The 18,465-nt window shown below is 42.2% G+C and overlaps 1 protein-coding gene across 5 annotated transcripts in view; it reads left to right on the top strand.

Moving 5' to 3' along the window:
* Positions 1–17,731, top strand: part of LOC141176074 (uncharacterized) — a 39,904-nt gene extending 22,173 nt beyond the window's left edge. For 3 of the 5 annotated variants that reach the window (XM_073660065.1, XM_073660064.1, XM_073660063.1), the window contains 5 exons: positions 4,454–4,911; positions 4,995–5,118; positions 5,202–5,299; positions 11,634–11,724; positions 13,800–17,731. In XM_073660065.1, coding sequence (XP_073516166.1) covers positions 4,645–4,911; positions 4,995–5,118; positions 5,202–5,299; positions 11,634–11,724; positions 13,800–14,740 — 1,521 coding nt within the window. In that variant the 5' untranslated portion in view covers positions 4,454–4,644 and the 3' untranslated portion in view covers positions 14,741–17,731. The remainder of the gene's footprint in view (positions 1–4,453; positions 4,912–4,994; positions 5,119–5,201; positions 5,300–11,633; positions 11,725–13,799) is intronic. The other 2 variants (XM_073660067.1, XM_073660066.1) reach the window with 2 other exon arrangements.
* Positions 17,732–18,465: the final 734 nt, after the last annotated feature.

Here is an 18,465-nt window from a genome sequence, read left to right as displayed (position 1 = left end):
ATATATATATATATATATATATATATACATACATATATACACACACACACACACTGCTCAAAAAAATAAAGGCCACACTTAAACAACAGAATATAACTCCAAGTAAATCAAACTTCTGTGAAATCAAACTGTCCACTTAGGAAGCAACACTGATTGACAATCAACTTCACATGCTGTTGTGTGAATGTGAATAGACAATAGATGGAAATTATTGGCAATTATTAAGACACCTCAATAAAGGAGTGGTTCTGCAGGTGGGGTCCACAGACCACATCTCAGTACCAATACTTTCTGACTGATGTTTTGATCACTTTTGAATGTTGGTTGTGCTTTTACACTCGTGCTAGCATGAGACGGACTCTACAACTCACAGAAGTTGTTCAGGTAGTGCAGCTCATCCAGGATGGCACATCAATGCGAGCCAGAAGCTGGAGGCGCTACCAGGAGACAGGCCAGTACACCAGGAGACGTGGAGGGGGCTGTAGGAGGGCAACAACCCAGCAGCAGGACCGCTACCTCCGCCTGCAAGGAGGAACAGGAAGAGCACTGCCAGAGCCCTGCAAAATGACCTCCAGCAGGCCACAAATGTGCATGTGTCTGTACAAATGGTTAGACTCCGACTCAATGAGGGTGGTATGAGGGCCCGACGTCCACAGATGGCGGTTGTGCTCACAGCCCAACACCGTGCAGGACACTTGGCATTTGCCACAGAACACCAGGATTGGCAAAGTCGCCACTGGCGCCCTGTGCTCTTCACAGATGAAAGCAGGTTCACACTGCGCACATATGACAGACGTGACAGAGTCTGGAGGCGGCGTGGAGAGCGATCTGCTGCCTGCAACATCCTTCAGCATGACCGGCTTGGCAGTGGGTCAGTAATGGTGTGGGGTGGCATTTCTTTGGAGGACTGCACAGCCCTCCATGTGTTCGCCAGAGGTAGCCTGACTGCCATTAGGTACCGAGATGAGATCCTCAGATGGCCCTGGGTTCCTCCTAATGCAGGACAATGCCAGACCTCATGTGGCTGGAGGTGCGTCAGCAGTTCCTGCAAGATGAAGGCATTGAAGCTATGGACTGGCCCGCCCATCCCCAAACCTGAATCCGATTGAGCACACCTGGGACATCATGTCTTGCTCCATCCATCATGGACAGTCTGTTGCACCACACACTGTCCAGGAGTTGGCGGATGCTTTAGTCCAGGTCTGGGAGGAGATCCCACAGGAGACCATCCACAACCTCATCAGGAGCATGCCCAGGCGTTGTAGGGAGGTCATGCAGGCTCGTGAAAGCTACACACAATACTGAGCCTCATTTTGACTTGTTTTAAGGACATTACATCAAAGTTGGATCAGCCTGTAGTGTGTTTTTCCACTTTAATTTTGGGGGTGACTCCAAATCCAGGCCTCCATTGGTTAATAAATTTGATATCCATTGATGACTTTTGTGTGATTTTGTTGTCAGCACATTCAACTTTGTACAGAACAAAGTATTCAATGAGAATATTTCATTCATTCAGATCTAGGATGTGTTATTTGAGTGGTCCCTTTATTTTTTTGAGCATTGTATATATGAGTATGTATGTATATACAGTACAGACCAAAAGTTTGGACACACCTCATTTAAAGATTTTTCTGTATTTTTATGACTTTGAAAATTGTACATTCACACTGAAGGCATCAAAACTATGAATTAAGACATGTGGAATTATATACTTAACAAAAAAGTGTGAAACAACTGAAAATATGTCTTATATTCTAGGTTCTTCAAAGTAGCCACCTTTTGCTTTGATGAATGCTTTGCACACTCTTGGCATTCTCTTGATGAGCTTCAAGAGGTAGTCACCGGAAATGGTTTTCACTTCACAGGTGTGCCCTGTCAGGTTTAATAAGTGGGATTTCTTGCCTTTTAAATGGGGTTGGGACTATTATTTGTGTTGTGCAGAAGTCTGGTGGATACACAGCTGATAGTCCTACTGAATACACTGTTAGAATTTGTATTATGGCAAGAAAAAATCAGCTAAGTAAAGAAAAACAAGTGGCCATCATTACTTTAAGAAATAAAGGTCAGTCAGTCCGAAAAATTGGGCAAACTTTGAAAGTGTCCCCAAGTGCAGTTGCAAAAACCATCAAGCACTACAAAGAAACTGGCTCACATGAGGACCGCCCCAGGAAAGGAAGGCCAAGAGTCACCTCTGCTTCTGAGGATAAGTTTATCCGAGTCACCAGCCTCAGAAATCGCAGGTTAACAGCAGCTCAGATTAGAGACCAGGTCAATTCCATACAGAGTTCTAGCAGCAGACAAAATCTCTACAACAACTATTAAGAGGAGACTTTGTGCAGCAGTCCTTCATGGTAAAATAGCTGCTAGGAAACCACTGCTAAGGACAGGCAACAAGCAGAAGAGACTTGTTTGGGCTAAAGAACACAAGGAATGGACATTAGACCAGTGGAAATCTGTGCTTTGCTCTGATGAGTCCAAATTTGAAATCTTTGGTTCCAACCACGATGTCTTTGTGCGACGCGGAAAAGGTGAACAGATGGACTCTTCATGCCTGGTTCCCACCGTGAAGCATGAAGGAGGAAGTGTGATGGTGTGGAGGTGCTTTGCTGGTGACACTGTTAGGGATTTATTCAAAATTGAAGGCATACTGAACCAGCATGGCTACCACAGCATCTTGCAGCGGCATGCTATTCCATCCGGTTTGCGTTTAGTTGGACCATCATTTTTCAACAGGACAATGACCCCAAACACACCTCCAGGCTGTGTAAGGGCTATTTGACCAAGGAGAGTGATGGGGTGCTACGCCAGATGACCTGGCCTCCACAGTCACCAGACCTGAATCCAATCAAGATGGTTTGGGGTGAGCTGGATCGCAGAGTGAAGGCAAAAGGGCCAACAAGTGCTAAGCATCTCTGGGAACTCCTTCAAGATTGTTGGAACTTTTTATATTTTTTACATTTTTTTTATATTTTTAAAAACATTTTTTTTACACTTTTTGCTTGCTTCTATAGTCTCCATAGGAGACTATAGAAGCAGCAACTGTCTGATTGCCTCTGCTACATAGAGGCGATGAGCACCTCTATGTAGCATAAATGCTCCTGTGCTATTAGTGCCGACCACTAGGTGGCGCTCATAGCAATCTTTTCATGACAACCACTGGGGTCTGCTGCAGACCACGGGTTGCCATGCCCACCCATCAGTGACCTGCGATCACATGACGGGGTCACCAGTGGGCGGGGTAAGTGACACACTTCCGGCGCGGCCCTGTTAAATGCAACTGTCAGAGATTGACAGCGGCATTTAACTGGTTAACTGCCGCGGGTGGATCGAGATTCCACCCGAGGTTGTTGCGGGCACATGTCAGCTGTAAGAATCAGCTGACATGTGCCCGGTTCAGTGCGGGCTCAGCGCCGGAGCCCATGATGAACCTGGGATGATGGCCTGGGGCGTACTAATATGCCCCAGGCCACTAAGGGGTTAAACGAGGAGTACTAACAATTTTGACCACGTGTGGCTCTATATTCATCCATACCACACAGTGTAGCGTTAACTAGCCTGAGCTATCACTTGGATACCTATAGCACGTATACAGTAGAAATAAAAGATTTCATTATCATGTCAGTTAAATTTCTTCTAAATCATAATTATTTCTGCTTTGGCAATCAATTTATTTTTTACAAAAGAGGGTAGTAAGTATGGGCTGCAAATTTTCATCGTCATTGGATTAATGTCCAAATGGGAGGAGCAACACATTTACCTTGAGAGCAAAATTTATAGCCCAAAAAAATCATATGGTACGGTCGATTTATCGACAACCTCCTCCTGATGTGGGGAGGCACACAGGAGGAGGTGTTGAAATTTACGCAAAATCTCAACAACAATGATTTCAATTTGAGATTCACACTTTGTTTTGAAACCCCATAAAACACTGTACATTGAAATTTTGGTATCAAATAACTCCTGTCTTTGTGGTCTTACAAACAAGCTTTTATAAATGCCTCAAACTTCTAAGTATGAATCAGACCTGCGATCTAACGTGATAGAAGATGACAGTCCGGTGAAGACGGGAAACATAGACGGCCGGTGGTGATGTAGTTAGTGACGGACTCTGGCCAAATACGTTTATAGAGCCGTAGTGGAAGATGAAGATTTCATCTTCATCATGAAGTAGTTATTTCTCATGTGACGTGTAATCAATATCTCCTGCTTTATTGCTAATGCCGATTGCAGTGTTGGTAAATGAGATGAGAATTAGCAATAAGGAAGATGAGTCTATGAGAAAGAAACTGCTTGTTGTCTGTGGCCTAAAATATATAGGTTTTATTAGTAGATGTAAAGAAAACTAGATACTGTAAAACATAAATCTCCTCATATATTTCCCCTTATTATCTCCAGTAATTGTATTATTACACAGGGTTTTTATGATGTTTCATCTGCTCAACTTCTCATTCAGGTCTCTACAATATCGGATCCTCTCAGTGAATATCTTCTATATTTGAGAATTTTCCTGAATTACGCTTTAAAGATGAATATGGACACAGACAAGATGGCTGAGAAAATATTACACCTCACCCTAGAGATCCTCTTCCAGCTTACTGGAGAGGTGAGAGATTCTGATGACATCACATTACATCATTCTTATCTATGGGAATAACGGACAGAACTGGAGAGGTGAGGACTCTGGAAATATCTGTAGTGAGATTTATGAATGTGTCTCTCCATAATCCGGATTACACAGTAGTGAAGAAGACCTCTAGTGAGCGCTGTCAGGACCCTTTGTCTGACGGATGGTGGGGAAGAACCCTGAGCCCAATCACGGAGCTTCCACCTCACCACCTGATACATGAGGACATCAATGACCAGAAGATCCTAGATCTCACCTACAAGATGATTGAGCTGCTGACTGGAGAGGTGACACTGCTGGGAATGCTGGAACATTTTATAGTAAAGCTATGAAGGGATTGGGGGTATAACTCTATCATTGTGTGTGTCAGGTTCCTATAAGATGTCTGGATGTCGCTGTCTATTTCTCCATGGAGGAGTGGGAGAATTTAGAAGGACACAAAGATCTGTACCAGGATGTCATGATGGAGGTTCCCCAGCCCCTCACATCACCAGGTAATAGACAGGACTAAATACACACGACCTATAATTGTCTATATGTAAAGAATGAATTCAGTCCCTGTATGTGCTTCCTCTAGATCTATCCAGTAAGAGGACAACATCAGAGAGATGTCCACGTCCTCTTCTTCCACAGGACTGTAAACAAGAAGATCCCAATATTCCTCAGGATCATCAGGTACATGGAGAGAAGGTGTCATGAGATCTCTCCTGTGATGTGTATACGGCTGTGAAGGTCTTGTGTTCAGTCTTGTTTTATTCACCAGAATTATATGATTTATACTTGTATAATGAGAATGGGGGAGATGGCTGGATTAGAGCTGATCATTAGTGATGAGTGAGTGTATTCGTTACTATTCGCACAGATAGTACGGTATTCAGGTACTTGTTATATTGCGAGTACGTATTTGTGTACTCGCCTCGCTATATTCGAATGTCCCGCCCTGCAGTTTTGGCACCTCCTTTGCAGCCACTAAACATGCTGGGCTTCATAACCAATCACAGTAATTCTTCAGACACCTTGGTTTTGGCCTCACTGTGATTGGCTGGCCACCCAGCGTCATAGGGTCTATTTAGCCCTGTCGTCGCCATTTTGTGCACATTGCGTCTGGAGCCTGCATTCTTAGGGAGAGATTGCTGAGCTGCTAGGGAGAGTGTTTAGGCCTCTTGATAAAACAAAAGCCCTTTTAAGGGCTACCTGCAGTGTATACTAGTTCTGTGTTTAAAGGAGCCGCTCACTAGCTCCATAATACCATCAAAAAATAGCTCTTTTCAGAGCTAAGGACACACAACAAAGTCAGAGTACAAGGAGGGAGAGATTGTGTATTAGGTAGTGTTCTTCCAGTGTCCATATTAAAACAGCTCTTGTCAGAGGCAAAGCAATATTTTGCCATCACACACAGAAGTAGCATTTTGTGCTGCCTTTTTTTTTTTTAGCACCGGTCTATTTTCCCTGCTGTTTTAGGGGTCAGAGCCTACCTTCTGTCCATATTAGTCCACTTAAACAATCATTGAGTGCCATACACAAAGCAGTAGTCCAAACATTTCCTACTGCCTGCTACAAAGCACGCACCAGGCCATTTTAACCACTATTTTGGCTGTGACAGCTAGCTTGGCTTGTGCCATCAACATCTGAAATTCTGTCAACAAAACCCAAAATGCCAAAAAAGACTGTTGTTAAGGGATGTGTCAGTGGTGCGCAAGAAGACACTCAGTCTGTGTCAAGTCAGAAGAAGCTTGATGCCACTATGTTCCTGGAAAAATTTCCCGGTCTGGAACGTAAACGTGTGTGGAAGCCACAAGCGTGAGAGCAGATTCTGTCTTGGATAGCAGACAAGGCCTCTACGCATTTGTCAAGCAGCAACAAATCTTCCACGACCACACAGTCTACTGTGGATACAGAAGGCTGGCCCATCCAATCCTGAAGCTGGTTCTCCTTCCTCCAGGACACAGTCACGGGACACATATGACCCCAAGCTTGGCCACTCCGAGGATCTGTTTGGTACGTATCCTTTGGTTGGCTCTGTGCAGGGACAAGAGGAGGTGGCGTGCATTGATGCTTATGTATTTGAGGACCTATGGCCAGAAGAAAGACACTTGGCGGAACATCATTTTTTGTCTCCAGAGGTGGAGGCTGATGATGATGAGACACAGTTGCTATCAGGTCAGCCTACAATGTCCACTGGGAAGGAGGATGAGATGGAAGATGAGGTAGTCGATGATGAGTCCACTGATCCGAGCTGGACTGTTGGCATGCATAGCCATGGCAGCAACACAGAGGAAGATGAATATGTAGCACCAACGGGTCGTGGTTTGCCCAGAGTGAGAACTGGGTCATCTGTTCCCAAGAGCACCCCCGCTGTGCGCTAAGTCAGGGCAATGGGGCGTTCAGCTGCTGTGTGGAATTTTTTTTTCTGAAAGTCCTTCAGAGAAAAACATTATAGGCTGTAGCATCTGCCATACCAAGTTGAGCAGAGGACGGGGCAAAGGCAACCTACATGCTCACCATCCAAGGCTCAATGCTTGGAAACCTATTCAGGAGACTTAAATACAAAACAAAAGACATCAGCCCACCACCTGGATATAGGAGTACTACCGGACTAAGGCACCCTGAAGGAAAAGCCCCTCCAGAGAGGGGCCGCCCTCCGGGAAGCCAGTCTTTCATACTCCAGAGAACGTACCTTCACCAGGTCACTAGGATGTTCCTACAAACTTCATCTGCACTTAGCATTTTACTCTGCGTCGAAACTAAAACATGTACGTTCCACGTGAAATACCTGACCACACTTAGTATGAATAAAGTGGTTCGGTCCCTTCTCCCAAGGTCTCCGAACGCTCCATAGGCCCACCCGACATAGGACAGAGTAGCCAGCCGTGGCCAACCAATGGAAGCTCCCACCCTGTTGTACACCTCTGTATTAAAGGGACAATGAAGCAGAAAGTGCTCCATGCTTTCCAGCATGTTGGCACAAGCCTCACGGGGGGCAATTCCTGTCCTCGGAGCGCCTGTACTTCAAATTGCCCCTTACACACAGCTTACCTTGGAAGCAGCGCCAAGTCAAGTCCCAGTACTTCTTGGGGATCCTGCTAGAATTTAACAAACTCAACCCAAACTCCAGATCCCGACTTGGGCAGTTCTTGAGGACCAATGGACTCTGAAAATGAGAAAGCAAGACCCTCCTATCGAGGAGTTTCCTCGGGAGGGACCTCACCTCCCATATTCCCAGACCCCACTGGTGGATCATTTTTAGAACCGGGGTAACATAAGCCGGGAGATGCCCATGCAGTGTGCGAGGATCTTTCAATCTTCCCTCTGAAGATTGATGGCTGAAACCATCCCTTGCAGGATAATACCCATGGAGGAGCCCTCTCCTTCCAGAGGTTTGCCACGTTAACTTTCAAGAAGGTGTTCACTAGGAACACCACCGGGTTCACCATATACAACCACCCTAGTCTCCTCGTTCGGTAAGTGACCTCCCTCTTGACTAGGTTCAGTCTATTCCCCCCATAGCATCTGGAAGAACAGACTGTAGACCTGTGTCCAGAGAGGCTTTGGCAAGACACAGACGCGCCCAGGTAGATTAGCAAGGGGAGCAGGAAAGCTTTGCACAAGCCAACCCTTTCCCTCAGTCTCAAAGACCAACCCTTTCATTGGTCCACTCTTTGGGCGATACCTTTGATTCTGCCTTCCCAGTTTTTCATGGGGTAATCACCCTGGACGAATTCAGTGCCCAGGACTTTGGCGTGTTCTTGGGGTTCGGGGAGAGTGTCCAGAAGATCAAACCTGGGATCTCCGCCTCCCAGCCAGAGATTTTCACACTTATTCTGGTTGACCTTGGACCCGGATGCCTCCGAGTAGCGCTCCACTTCTGACATCACCACCATTGCCTCCTCTTGCGAAGAAACAAATACGGTGACATCGTCCACGTAGGCCACTACCCTCAAGATAGCCTCCGGCGCTGCCCTGCCCATCCGAACCCCTTCCAATGATCCACAATCGATCCTTCTGAGGAAGGGATCAATTGCAAAGGCGTAAAGCAAAGGGCTAAGAGCACAGCCCTGACGGACACCAGATCCTACCCTGAAAGGTTGTCCAATCCACCCATTTGTTTCTATTGACCTCTCTTGTGTTGGAGCCATGATTCAGGTCAGTCCACTTGGTGCAACAGCTCTCCAAGGTGTGATCACTCCTTTTTAGATGCAGACACCCGAGCATATCTACTTTGATGTAGGTGTTAGTTTTGGAAATGAAAATTTACAGGGTGATTCCATAATTTTTTCCCTCTGCTTGGTCTGAAAAAAATTACCCTTACTGAGTACCACATTTTTAATCTTGATTTCTTTTACTGTTTCTTAAAGCCCTAAAGTTGCCATTTGACTTTAGTGTTGTGCCATGTCTGTGATCTTCTTTTTTTCAACAACATTAAACAACTGAATAAACATCCTCCAAGCCCGGTGATTCCATAATTTTTGCCCGGGATTGTACAATGGAATCGTATAAGAGGGCCGTTGTAGATCAGTTGCTGAAAACATCACCCTCAGATAATGCTGGTGGCAGAGGTACCAGCTCTTTTCAACACCAAGGGATAATGGGGAGAGAAACGAACACCAGCTCCAACGGAGGTCGAGGGAAAATGTGCCCAAATTGGGCAATTTTCAACAAACCAGCAAGGGCTATCTGTGCCTATAAAAATGCTAAGGAGGGATAAGTTGCAGAACATGGTTAAGGGTTACTTTAAGTGACCATACGTGTGTCCTTTCTGACGCTTCAGTTCCCTTTAATTATCGGGTGTCTAAGCTGAACACTTGGCCCGACCTCTCTTTATATGCCTTGGAGGTGCTGGCCTGCCCGGCTGCTAGTGTGGTGTCTGAGCATGTTTTCAGTTCTGCTGGGGAAATCACTGATAGACTCACACGCCTCTCCACGGAAAATGCAGACAGACTTACTCTGATTAAATTCAACAAGGACTGGATATCTCCACAGTTTGTAATCCCTCCAGATAACAGCAAGCCAACCTAAATTCCCCAAAAATGAAGATTCATGCTACTGTTGTTAACGTCACCCCCTTCTCATAAAAAACAGATTCCTTGCTTCGTCAACCATGACTCAGCCCATAGGGCTAATTTTTACAAACTTTGCACATTGTGCAGTGGATAAACCAGGACAGTATTCCTACTCCAGCCTAACTACTATTTGTGATTGGAGACCCTTGGGATGGTGGCTTCCTGCATCAACCATGACTCAGCCCATAGGGCTAATTTTTACAAACCTTATGCGCATTGTGCAGTGGACAAATCTGGAATGTATATTGGTCCTACCAAACTAATATTTGTCATTGGAGGTTGGAGGCCCTTCTCACAGGTTGTGCCACATTGTGACTGAGAGAGTACATTTCTATTGAATATGTATTCCCTGTCAGTCAACCTATTTGGCAGAAAACATGCCTGGCTTGTGCCACATTGTGACTGAGATAGGGGATACATATTCAATAGAAATTTACACTGACTGTTGATGACCGACTCATGGCCCTCTGAAAATGTGAAGGCCCACAACTACTACAGTACTCCATCGTAGATAATGTTTGACAAGGGAGGCCCTTGTCAAGGAATCTCCCTGCAGTATGATACAGCCCCCAGGAGTAATTTTTGGAACTATGATGCTCATTGTGCACTGGACCAAGTAGTACAATATCAAGAAGTCTTCTCTTCCTATATAATCTGGGGAATATTGACAATCAAAATTTCGGAGCCATTTGGAGAAGCTTCACCAACCCATCCTGGAGAGGAGCACCATATATCCTTTGTCCATTGATTTGCACAAGTGATATATTTGAGCTCGTCATCCAGTTAACTAGTGCAGCTTTATTTTTCCGGTTCACTAAATTCAGCCATACCTGAAGATCGCAGGCCGTACTCACTGCTACCTTCTAGTACTCCATGTCTCTTGGCTTTTTTTCTCTGTAGTCTCTGCCCCTAAATGAGTTAAATAATACAGTGAGGGCCCTACAATATGAGCAAGTGAGGGCACTCTCAGATGTACACGAGCAACCTCCAAAATCTCTAGAGTAGGGCACTTCAAAATGTATGTTACAGGGCCACACGAGGGCTCTCACAAAACTCAGCTTTCCTGCCTACTACAAGGCCTCTGAACATTTGAATTTAGGGCCGCAGTATCACATGGTGGTTGTGGTGGTTGTGGTGGTGGTGGTGGTGGAGGAGGAGGAGGAGGAGGGTCAAGCAGTAAACTGCTATTGAATGTGTATTCCACTATCTGAGTGTCAATGATGGAGGGACCACCCAAATGTCTAAGTAACAGCTGTCCCTCCAAATCGTATGTTACAGAGCCACCTGAGGCCTCTCAGGTCAAAGATCTACATACCTACTGATGCTTTCTAGCTGTGCTTGTAAAGTGCTGAGGAATAGCGAACTGAAAAAATGATTCATGACAGAGGGACCTACAAAATATATAAGTTAGGGCTCTCCCAATTGTAAAAAGCGAATAAAAGCCACAGCAGTATGTGTGAACAAAGGCTAAAATGGATATTTTTGGGGCTTCTATGGTTTATTTAGCCTTATATACAAGTGATTGTGCAGGAAAAACTGTTTCTTAACCTTTTTGGCCTGTAAATGCAATTTAGGTTAGGTTTGGTAGTTGTTTTTGTGTGTCTGTAAAAGTGGCGTAATACTGCGACAAACTTATTCCCAGAAACCATATGTGAGTCAGAAATGCATGCAGGCTCATTCTACAGGCTCTTCTCATTCTGTTTCATCACTTTCCCATCCATTTCAGCCTTTTCTTCAGGCCCCCAGGCCCCTTTGTGTAGGGTCTAGCAGAAAATTACTCGCATTTCCCATTGACTTGTATTCGCTCCGAATAGCGAGTACAATATGCGATTATTACAAAATACTCGTTACGAGTATAGCGATTACGAATATTACAGTACTCGTTCATCACTACTGATCATAGATGTGACTTCTCCATCTGTCTGTGACTTGTACAATATTTCTTTCAGGGTGAAGATCTGACCCATATTAATACTACAGAGACATATGTGAGGGGTGATGAGCTTTGTAAAGAGGAGATTCCTACAGATAACTATCCAGGTGAGTAGTGACCACTAAATGCAGAGAAGTCATATATTCTTCTCAGTCACAGGCTGTGGCTGCTTTAACGGTCATGTAGTCCAGCTGTATCACAATCATGTGATCACCATTTTGCATCTATACCAAAACATTCTCCTCCACCAAAAACTGTTCAAATGACTTTGGACATTGAAACTCCTTTTCTATAGAACTTACAACCTGGAAAATCCAACTACCAACTGAAATTAGAAGATCCTGACTCTTACCTGCTCAGGTCTGTAAACTACCAAGCCAAATGACAGCGTACGTAGAATGTGCTGACAAGTTAGAAAATCACTTGAAGAAAAATATTATGATGAGCCTGTAAGAGAAAGTGGAGGGTAATGATCGTGTTGGCTTCCTAGAACCCTGATATCTTATTAGATGAATATACCTTCTCTCCCTTCTGTGGCGCTGAATGTGCTCATATGGTCCCTATAAGACCACGTCCTGTCTTTCTGACCAAACCTCGCTTTTATGATCGGCAATATTAAACGTGCAGAGAGGGCCAAGTATGAATTTCTGTATGATAACAGAATTTCCCTTTACCCTGACTTTTCAATTTCTTTTTAAACCAAATTACTTCAAATAGATGAAGTATACAAAAAACATTACACCTGTGCCATGACATATCTCTAAGCTGTGAGTGGCTGATGGCTGTAAAAAAATTCATTCATGCCTGCAGGAGATATGTTGGCATGACTCGAGCCCTGGTTTCATGGATTCACTTCACGTCATAAATAATATTATCAATCCTAAAGAATTTTAGATACCATTTATCCTAAAATGGGGAGCACTAATACTTTCTCTACTCTTCTGGTCAGGATTCATAGTAGCTCCAATGGTCTACCATAAATAAGTGCAACTCTGGTTTAGTGTTTGATTTCTCTGCCCCCCCCCCCCAAACATACATTCTTGTTGGGGATGTAATGTGTTTTTTTTTATTGTCTTTTTTTTTTTACAGGTTCATTCTGTATGATAGTTTGATTGTGGTGGGATTGGCCTGCCTCACTTAACTCTGTAATTCCCTGGTAGTCTTTCAAAAAAAGATCTCCATTGTCTCTTCCAAATACCCGCGTTCTAAATTTAAGACACCTCAGCTCTGCACTATTATAAAAAGTTCTCATTAAATGTATATTTTTTCTTGAGACTCATTTGCCAGAAAATATTGGCCCTTACTATAGGTTAAATTGCCAGGAGCTACCAAGAAGCATACTCTAATTATCCCAGAGAGGTTTCACCACTAGTTACTCTCTCTCTTTTTTTTTTTTTTTGATCTTTTCATTACATGTGTTATTGTTTACAGTCAAAGTTTTGCCCTACACCCTTTAACCCCTCTACATGGATCTGTACTTACACAAAGACACTTAGGATTGGACTTAGTGTTGCCTGCTGTTCTGTGGTGTGACATGACAAGAAGAATAGTCAGGTTGCCGGATCAGAACCAGGAGGGCAGAGTTAATACAAAATCAGAAGACACAATAGTAGTCAGTAAACGTGCTGGGATCACAAGAGGATACTAAGAAGAAAATACACAACACGGGAGCTGAACACAGAAGACTTAACCAGCGAAGAACAAGGCTGCATCAGTTTGCTTCCGGCATTATGCGTGAGTTTTAGTAGGGTGTGGTGCTTTCCATTTGAGTTAAGTAGGGAGCATATTTGATTTTGGAAGAGCGGATTTTGCTGGATTGGTTTATGGAAGCCATGTTGCTTTTCAAGCGTTTTTGAGCCACTAATGATGTCGAAACCTCTGTTTTTCCGTTGACAGATTATGGACCTGAGCGGAGGCTTGCTTTTTATGATATGAATAGAAATTTTTATTGGTATAATTTTCACATATTTCATATTTGGGAGGCAGAATGAACAAACAGTTGAACACCAAACTCTACTGGTTCATGATATGCGGTTTTCTATTAGACTGTGAACTGTCATTGTCTTGGTGAATAAATCAATATTTTTACATAACTTGCCATTTGTACCAACAGTTTAAGTAGAAATGTTCAAAAATATGAATTTCAAGAATTTTTTATTCAAATATATTTTTTTTTACTTAGCAGATGACTGTACTAGGAGATCAGAGGGACAGCTGACCTCTTCAATTTTCAAAACAGATGAGCTGGAGATCTCACAGGATACAATTGAAGGGAATGCTATTACTCCAAATATACCATCATCCCTTTACAGCAAAGATGTGTCATTTGATCCTTTGAAACACGTCCTGTCTTCTGATTCATTACCGACTACTAAGGAAAATCAAAGTCACAAACTAAGCATTAAAAAAATAACTGCTCCTAAAGCTAAGAAGCCATTTGCACGGTCAGAATATGGAAATAGTTTTCCCCTCAAAAAGTTTTTTCTTAAACATCAAAAAATTCACACAGCAAAGAATATATTTTCATGTTTCAAGTGTATGAAATGTTTTAACAAGAAATCAAGTCTTCTTAGTCACCAAAGAGCTCACACAGGGAAGAAGCCTTTTTCATGTTCAGAATGTGGGAAATGTTTTAACCAGGAATTAGATCTTGTTACACATCAAAGAACTCACACAGGGGAAAACCCTTTTTCATGTTCAGAATGTGGGAAATGTTTTACAGGGAAATCAAATCTTGTTAAGCACCAGAGAACTCACACAGGAGAGAAGCCTTTTTCATGTTCAGAATGTGGGAAATATTTTACAGAGAAATCAAATCTTGTTAAGCACCAGAGAACTCACACAGGAGATAAGCTTTTTTTCTGTTCAGAATGTGGGAAATGTTTTAACCAGAAATCAGATCTTGTTACACATCAGAGAACTCACACAGGGGATAAGCCTTTTTCATGTTCAGAATGTGGGAAATGTTTTACAGTGAAATCAAATCTCCTTAAGCACCAGAGAACTCACACAGGAGAGAAGCCTTTTTCCTGTTCAGAATGTGGGAAATGTTTTAACCAGAAATCAGCTCTTGTTAGACATCAGAGAAGTCACAGAGGGGAGAAGCCTTTTTTATATCCTTAATGTGGAAAATGTTTTACTTGAAAAGACACACTTTTAGCAAGAAAAAATCGTGCTAATAAGTGAGTGCGTCCTATAGACTGAAGGTAGCTTCCTGTGGCCGAGAACAATGAGACAGTGTCCTTCCTGATCAGTGAGAGAACTGATCTCTCCTCAAGCCCCACACTTTTCTGATTGGTGCAGAAGAGGAGAGGAAGGTACTGGGACCTGTACAGAGGCTGCACGTCTTGACTGAGCCGCTGAAGAATCTAGCTCATGAACCTTTCAGATCATGTAACACTGTTTTACATATTTGTAAAAGTTGTCAGGTTCTATTATGAACTGAGCCATTTCTTAATGAATTTGACCTCCTGAATTCAAATTGGACAATGAGTTTTTCATTTTACTGCTACATATAATTTAATGATAAAAGTTCCAGTACTTTGAAACATTATTATTTCTGTAAATATACAGATGCAGAATATTTTGTTATGCCAATTTTCTGATATTTATTTAGAGAAAACTTAGAAACAATTCAAATAACTAAAACCTGTCTAAACCCTATTGCGAATTTAAACAGTTGCAGAAATTGCACTACAAAATTAGTCCTCATTCAGTGACAACTGTTTTTTTGCTTGTTTCTTGTACTCCTGTATCGGATCATCTCTTAAAACTATACAACATTAATCTGCAAGCATTGATGGATTTCATCTTCCTTGATATCTTTTCTCCATAGTTGCAATATCTTGGTTACATTTCTCACCATCCTCGTCTCTCACTACTCCACAGTTTGGAAGAAGAAAAGTCTAGCATATAAGAAATTAATCATTAAGGACATGTTACAGCCAAGATCCTTACATGTTTTGAGTAGAAATAACACCAACTCTTCATAGTTACTGTATGTGCTCTTGAGTTTCCCAAAGAGTTAGTTACCACAAATGCAAATGTAAACCATGCAGACTTTTCCTTGCCCTGGAACAAATGAAGAAACTGCTCATCTTGAAGAAGCTTACGAATCTGAAGTCCAATAAAGACTCCTTCTTTTATATTTGCTTCACTTAACCTTGGAAAGTTATCAATCAGATGCATGAATGCTTTTACATTTTTATCCATAGCGTTTACTAAGTTCTTCATTAGGCCCAACTTGATAAGATTTTGTTACCACCATTGCCTAGGTGGATCCTCAACTTCTGGATGCAGGACAGTTTACTCCCTTGCTGAAGTGAATGTTGGAGAGGCTAGTCCCTTTTATTGTAGCCATATTCTCTTGCACAACTATCCCACTCACACAGAAAGCAGCAGTACTTGTGTGCAACAACCTTGATGACATATGTGAACAAGCAGATGTAGGAGCTCCGGCCGAGCATCTAGCTATTTATGCGATATAGGACCTGACGACCATCTTGAAAATCGGCATACATCTACCGGTTAATTGTCTGAGTGTGGAAGTAGTTTGCTCCAGGGGAAAAAAATGACCAGGAAAAGCCACATAAAGACTGCGGGAGAAGCAGGTTCTCAGCTCTAAGATGACACCACGGTTGTCACGCTGGAGACAGATTGAGCAGGGGAGACAAAAAAGGAGGGAAGTGGTGGCCTGGCTGTAGCAGTTTGCCTGCACAGAAACACAGGTCTCAGCACGTGACAGTGGCCTTATAACAGCTACCCCACACCTGTGCACGGGCTCCAAGTGGAGGAGTTGGGTGTGCAGGAGATGGGAGAGGCAGCCGCTTTGAAGGGGATGAAAAGACCACAAAATTGCATGTGGCACAATACTCCCTGCCCCACGGCCTAACCTGCACCAATGGGACATACAGGTACCTGAGGAACCTACTTTAAAAGATGTTTTCATTGCAGTGATACATTGTAAATTCTCTCTCTGCTTTCAATGTACATTTTGGTGGTCTTAAAGATGAGACAACAGGTATATTACACAAACTGCAGAAAATAGAGTAGGGGCAGTGGAAGGCTAAGTCAGTGCCATTGAGGACCAGATAGCCGATAAAAGCAATGAGAACAGGCTTGCAGAACAGCAAATATCAGCACTGCTGGCGGAAACAGATGATCTTGAAAATAGGTCAAGGCTCAAAGATATACCAGTTATTGGTGTGCCTGAAAAAAAATAGAAGGCTCCTTTCCTACTGAATTCTTTGAAAACTGGCTGAAATTAATAATGAGGCTTGAAACCTTAACCCTTCTATAAGCTGTAGAACGATCTCATAATGTGCTCATTTAACAAATTAATTAAAAAAGGAAGCGTGGAATTAATTTATAATGATATTTATTTTCCTTCTAATAAAATTATACAGGAATTGATAAAACACACTATCAGTATAATGACACAAAATAATATTCTGACATATGAAACACGACAAATGGACTGTAATAAATATAATAAACTAAAATAACATTTAGAGGAATTCTTATAAGAGCATTTTAGCTCATCAAAAGACATATTAAATAAATAAAACAAGAATTTTTTTGACATACAATGAACTACAAGTTTTTTACAAACTTTTCTCCTACCCTTGGATTTGCTTTTCTTTTTAATCTTTTGTTAATTCCTAAATACACATAGTGGCTTAATGAGTAAAGAACACAGGACACAGTGGTTTTCCCTATAGAGATATAGGTTGTAGCCCAACTCCTGCTTTTAGAATAAGTGAATAAATACATTTATTTTAGCGAACATTTGAACTTATATATATATATATATATATATATATATACAATTTTAAATAATGTCGAATAGGTTTATAGTATATGAATCGTGATACATTTTTTTAGGAGGTATTTCTTTATATAACTGAAATGCACGCAATTTTGTTATTTTCCGATGTAATCATGTGCCAATCCAGTGAACTTTGACACAAGTCAGTTATGTGTTGATTTGGAGCCTTAATTCAAAACTCAAGCCTTTAAACTGCCTTGCAGGATTTTGTCTGTATGTGGTTGTTTCCTGAAGAAGAAGTGCTTGTCACTTTTACACGCATTTAATAAAAACAGCAATTTAATAAACCTTTCTGAATTGTTTTCAATAAACCAGCAGCGTGGGAAGTATCCACAAATATCTCCAGATCCTGATATTCAATGATATACCCTGCCAAGTTAAGGGTGGTAGCCCGAGGTACTGTGCACTTTATTCAGGATTCATAAACCCTTCACTGGCTCGATATGAATGAGAGGTAAATACGCCGGGATCAAATTCGGGATGTTAAAAGTTGAAGATCCTGTGGTACAAACCCTAATTCTTCAAAAACACAGTGATTCGCAAGTATATGGGAAGAAGTGCGTCCTTGCTTGTTGGACAGTTCTTTACAAATGTTGTTTTTTCTTCAGGTTCTATTATGATTATATCACATTTTTCTTGCCTAATTGGGGTTGAATTATCCCCCAAGAAGGCTTAGGTTCTAGGTGGAATTCTCCCATATGTTCAACACTGACTGAGCCGCCATTTTTTCTACTTTAAAAGCGACAGCTATGGAAATACTTCGCCCAGTCTCTCACCCGGAGAAAGGTGTTTTATATCTGCCTTTTATGGGGAGGGGGGGGTCTTTTTTGTTTATTGGGGTATGTTTTATATTGTTGACAATCTTGTAATATGCGCTTAACTAGCTATGTAAAACAGAAATGCTCTGCTGATAGGATATTGGAAACTACATACAGGTGCATCTCACTAAATTAAAATATCATCAAAAAGTTAATTTATTTCTGTTCTTCTATACAAAAAGTGAAACTCATATATTATATAG

The sequence above is a fragment of the Phyllobates terribilis genome, unplaced genomic scaffold (assembly GCF_046119375.1).
Source record: "Phyllobates terribilis strain yellow unplaced genomic scaffold, ASM4611937v1 Scaffold_17__1_contigs__length_24005725, whole genome shotgun sequence".
In the NCBI taxonomy this organism is placed as follows: domain Eukaryota; kingdom Metazoa; phylum Chordata; class Amphibia; order Anura; family Dendrobatidae; genus Phyllobates; species Phyllobates terribilis.
Note: the sequence above shows the minus strand (reverse complement) of the source record. Positions and strands in the feature narration are given on the sequence as shown.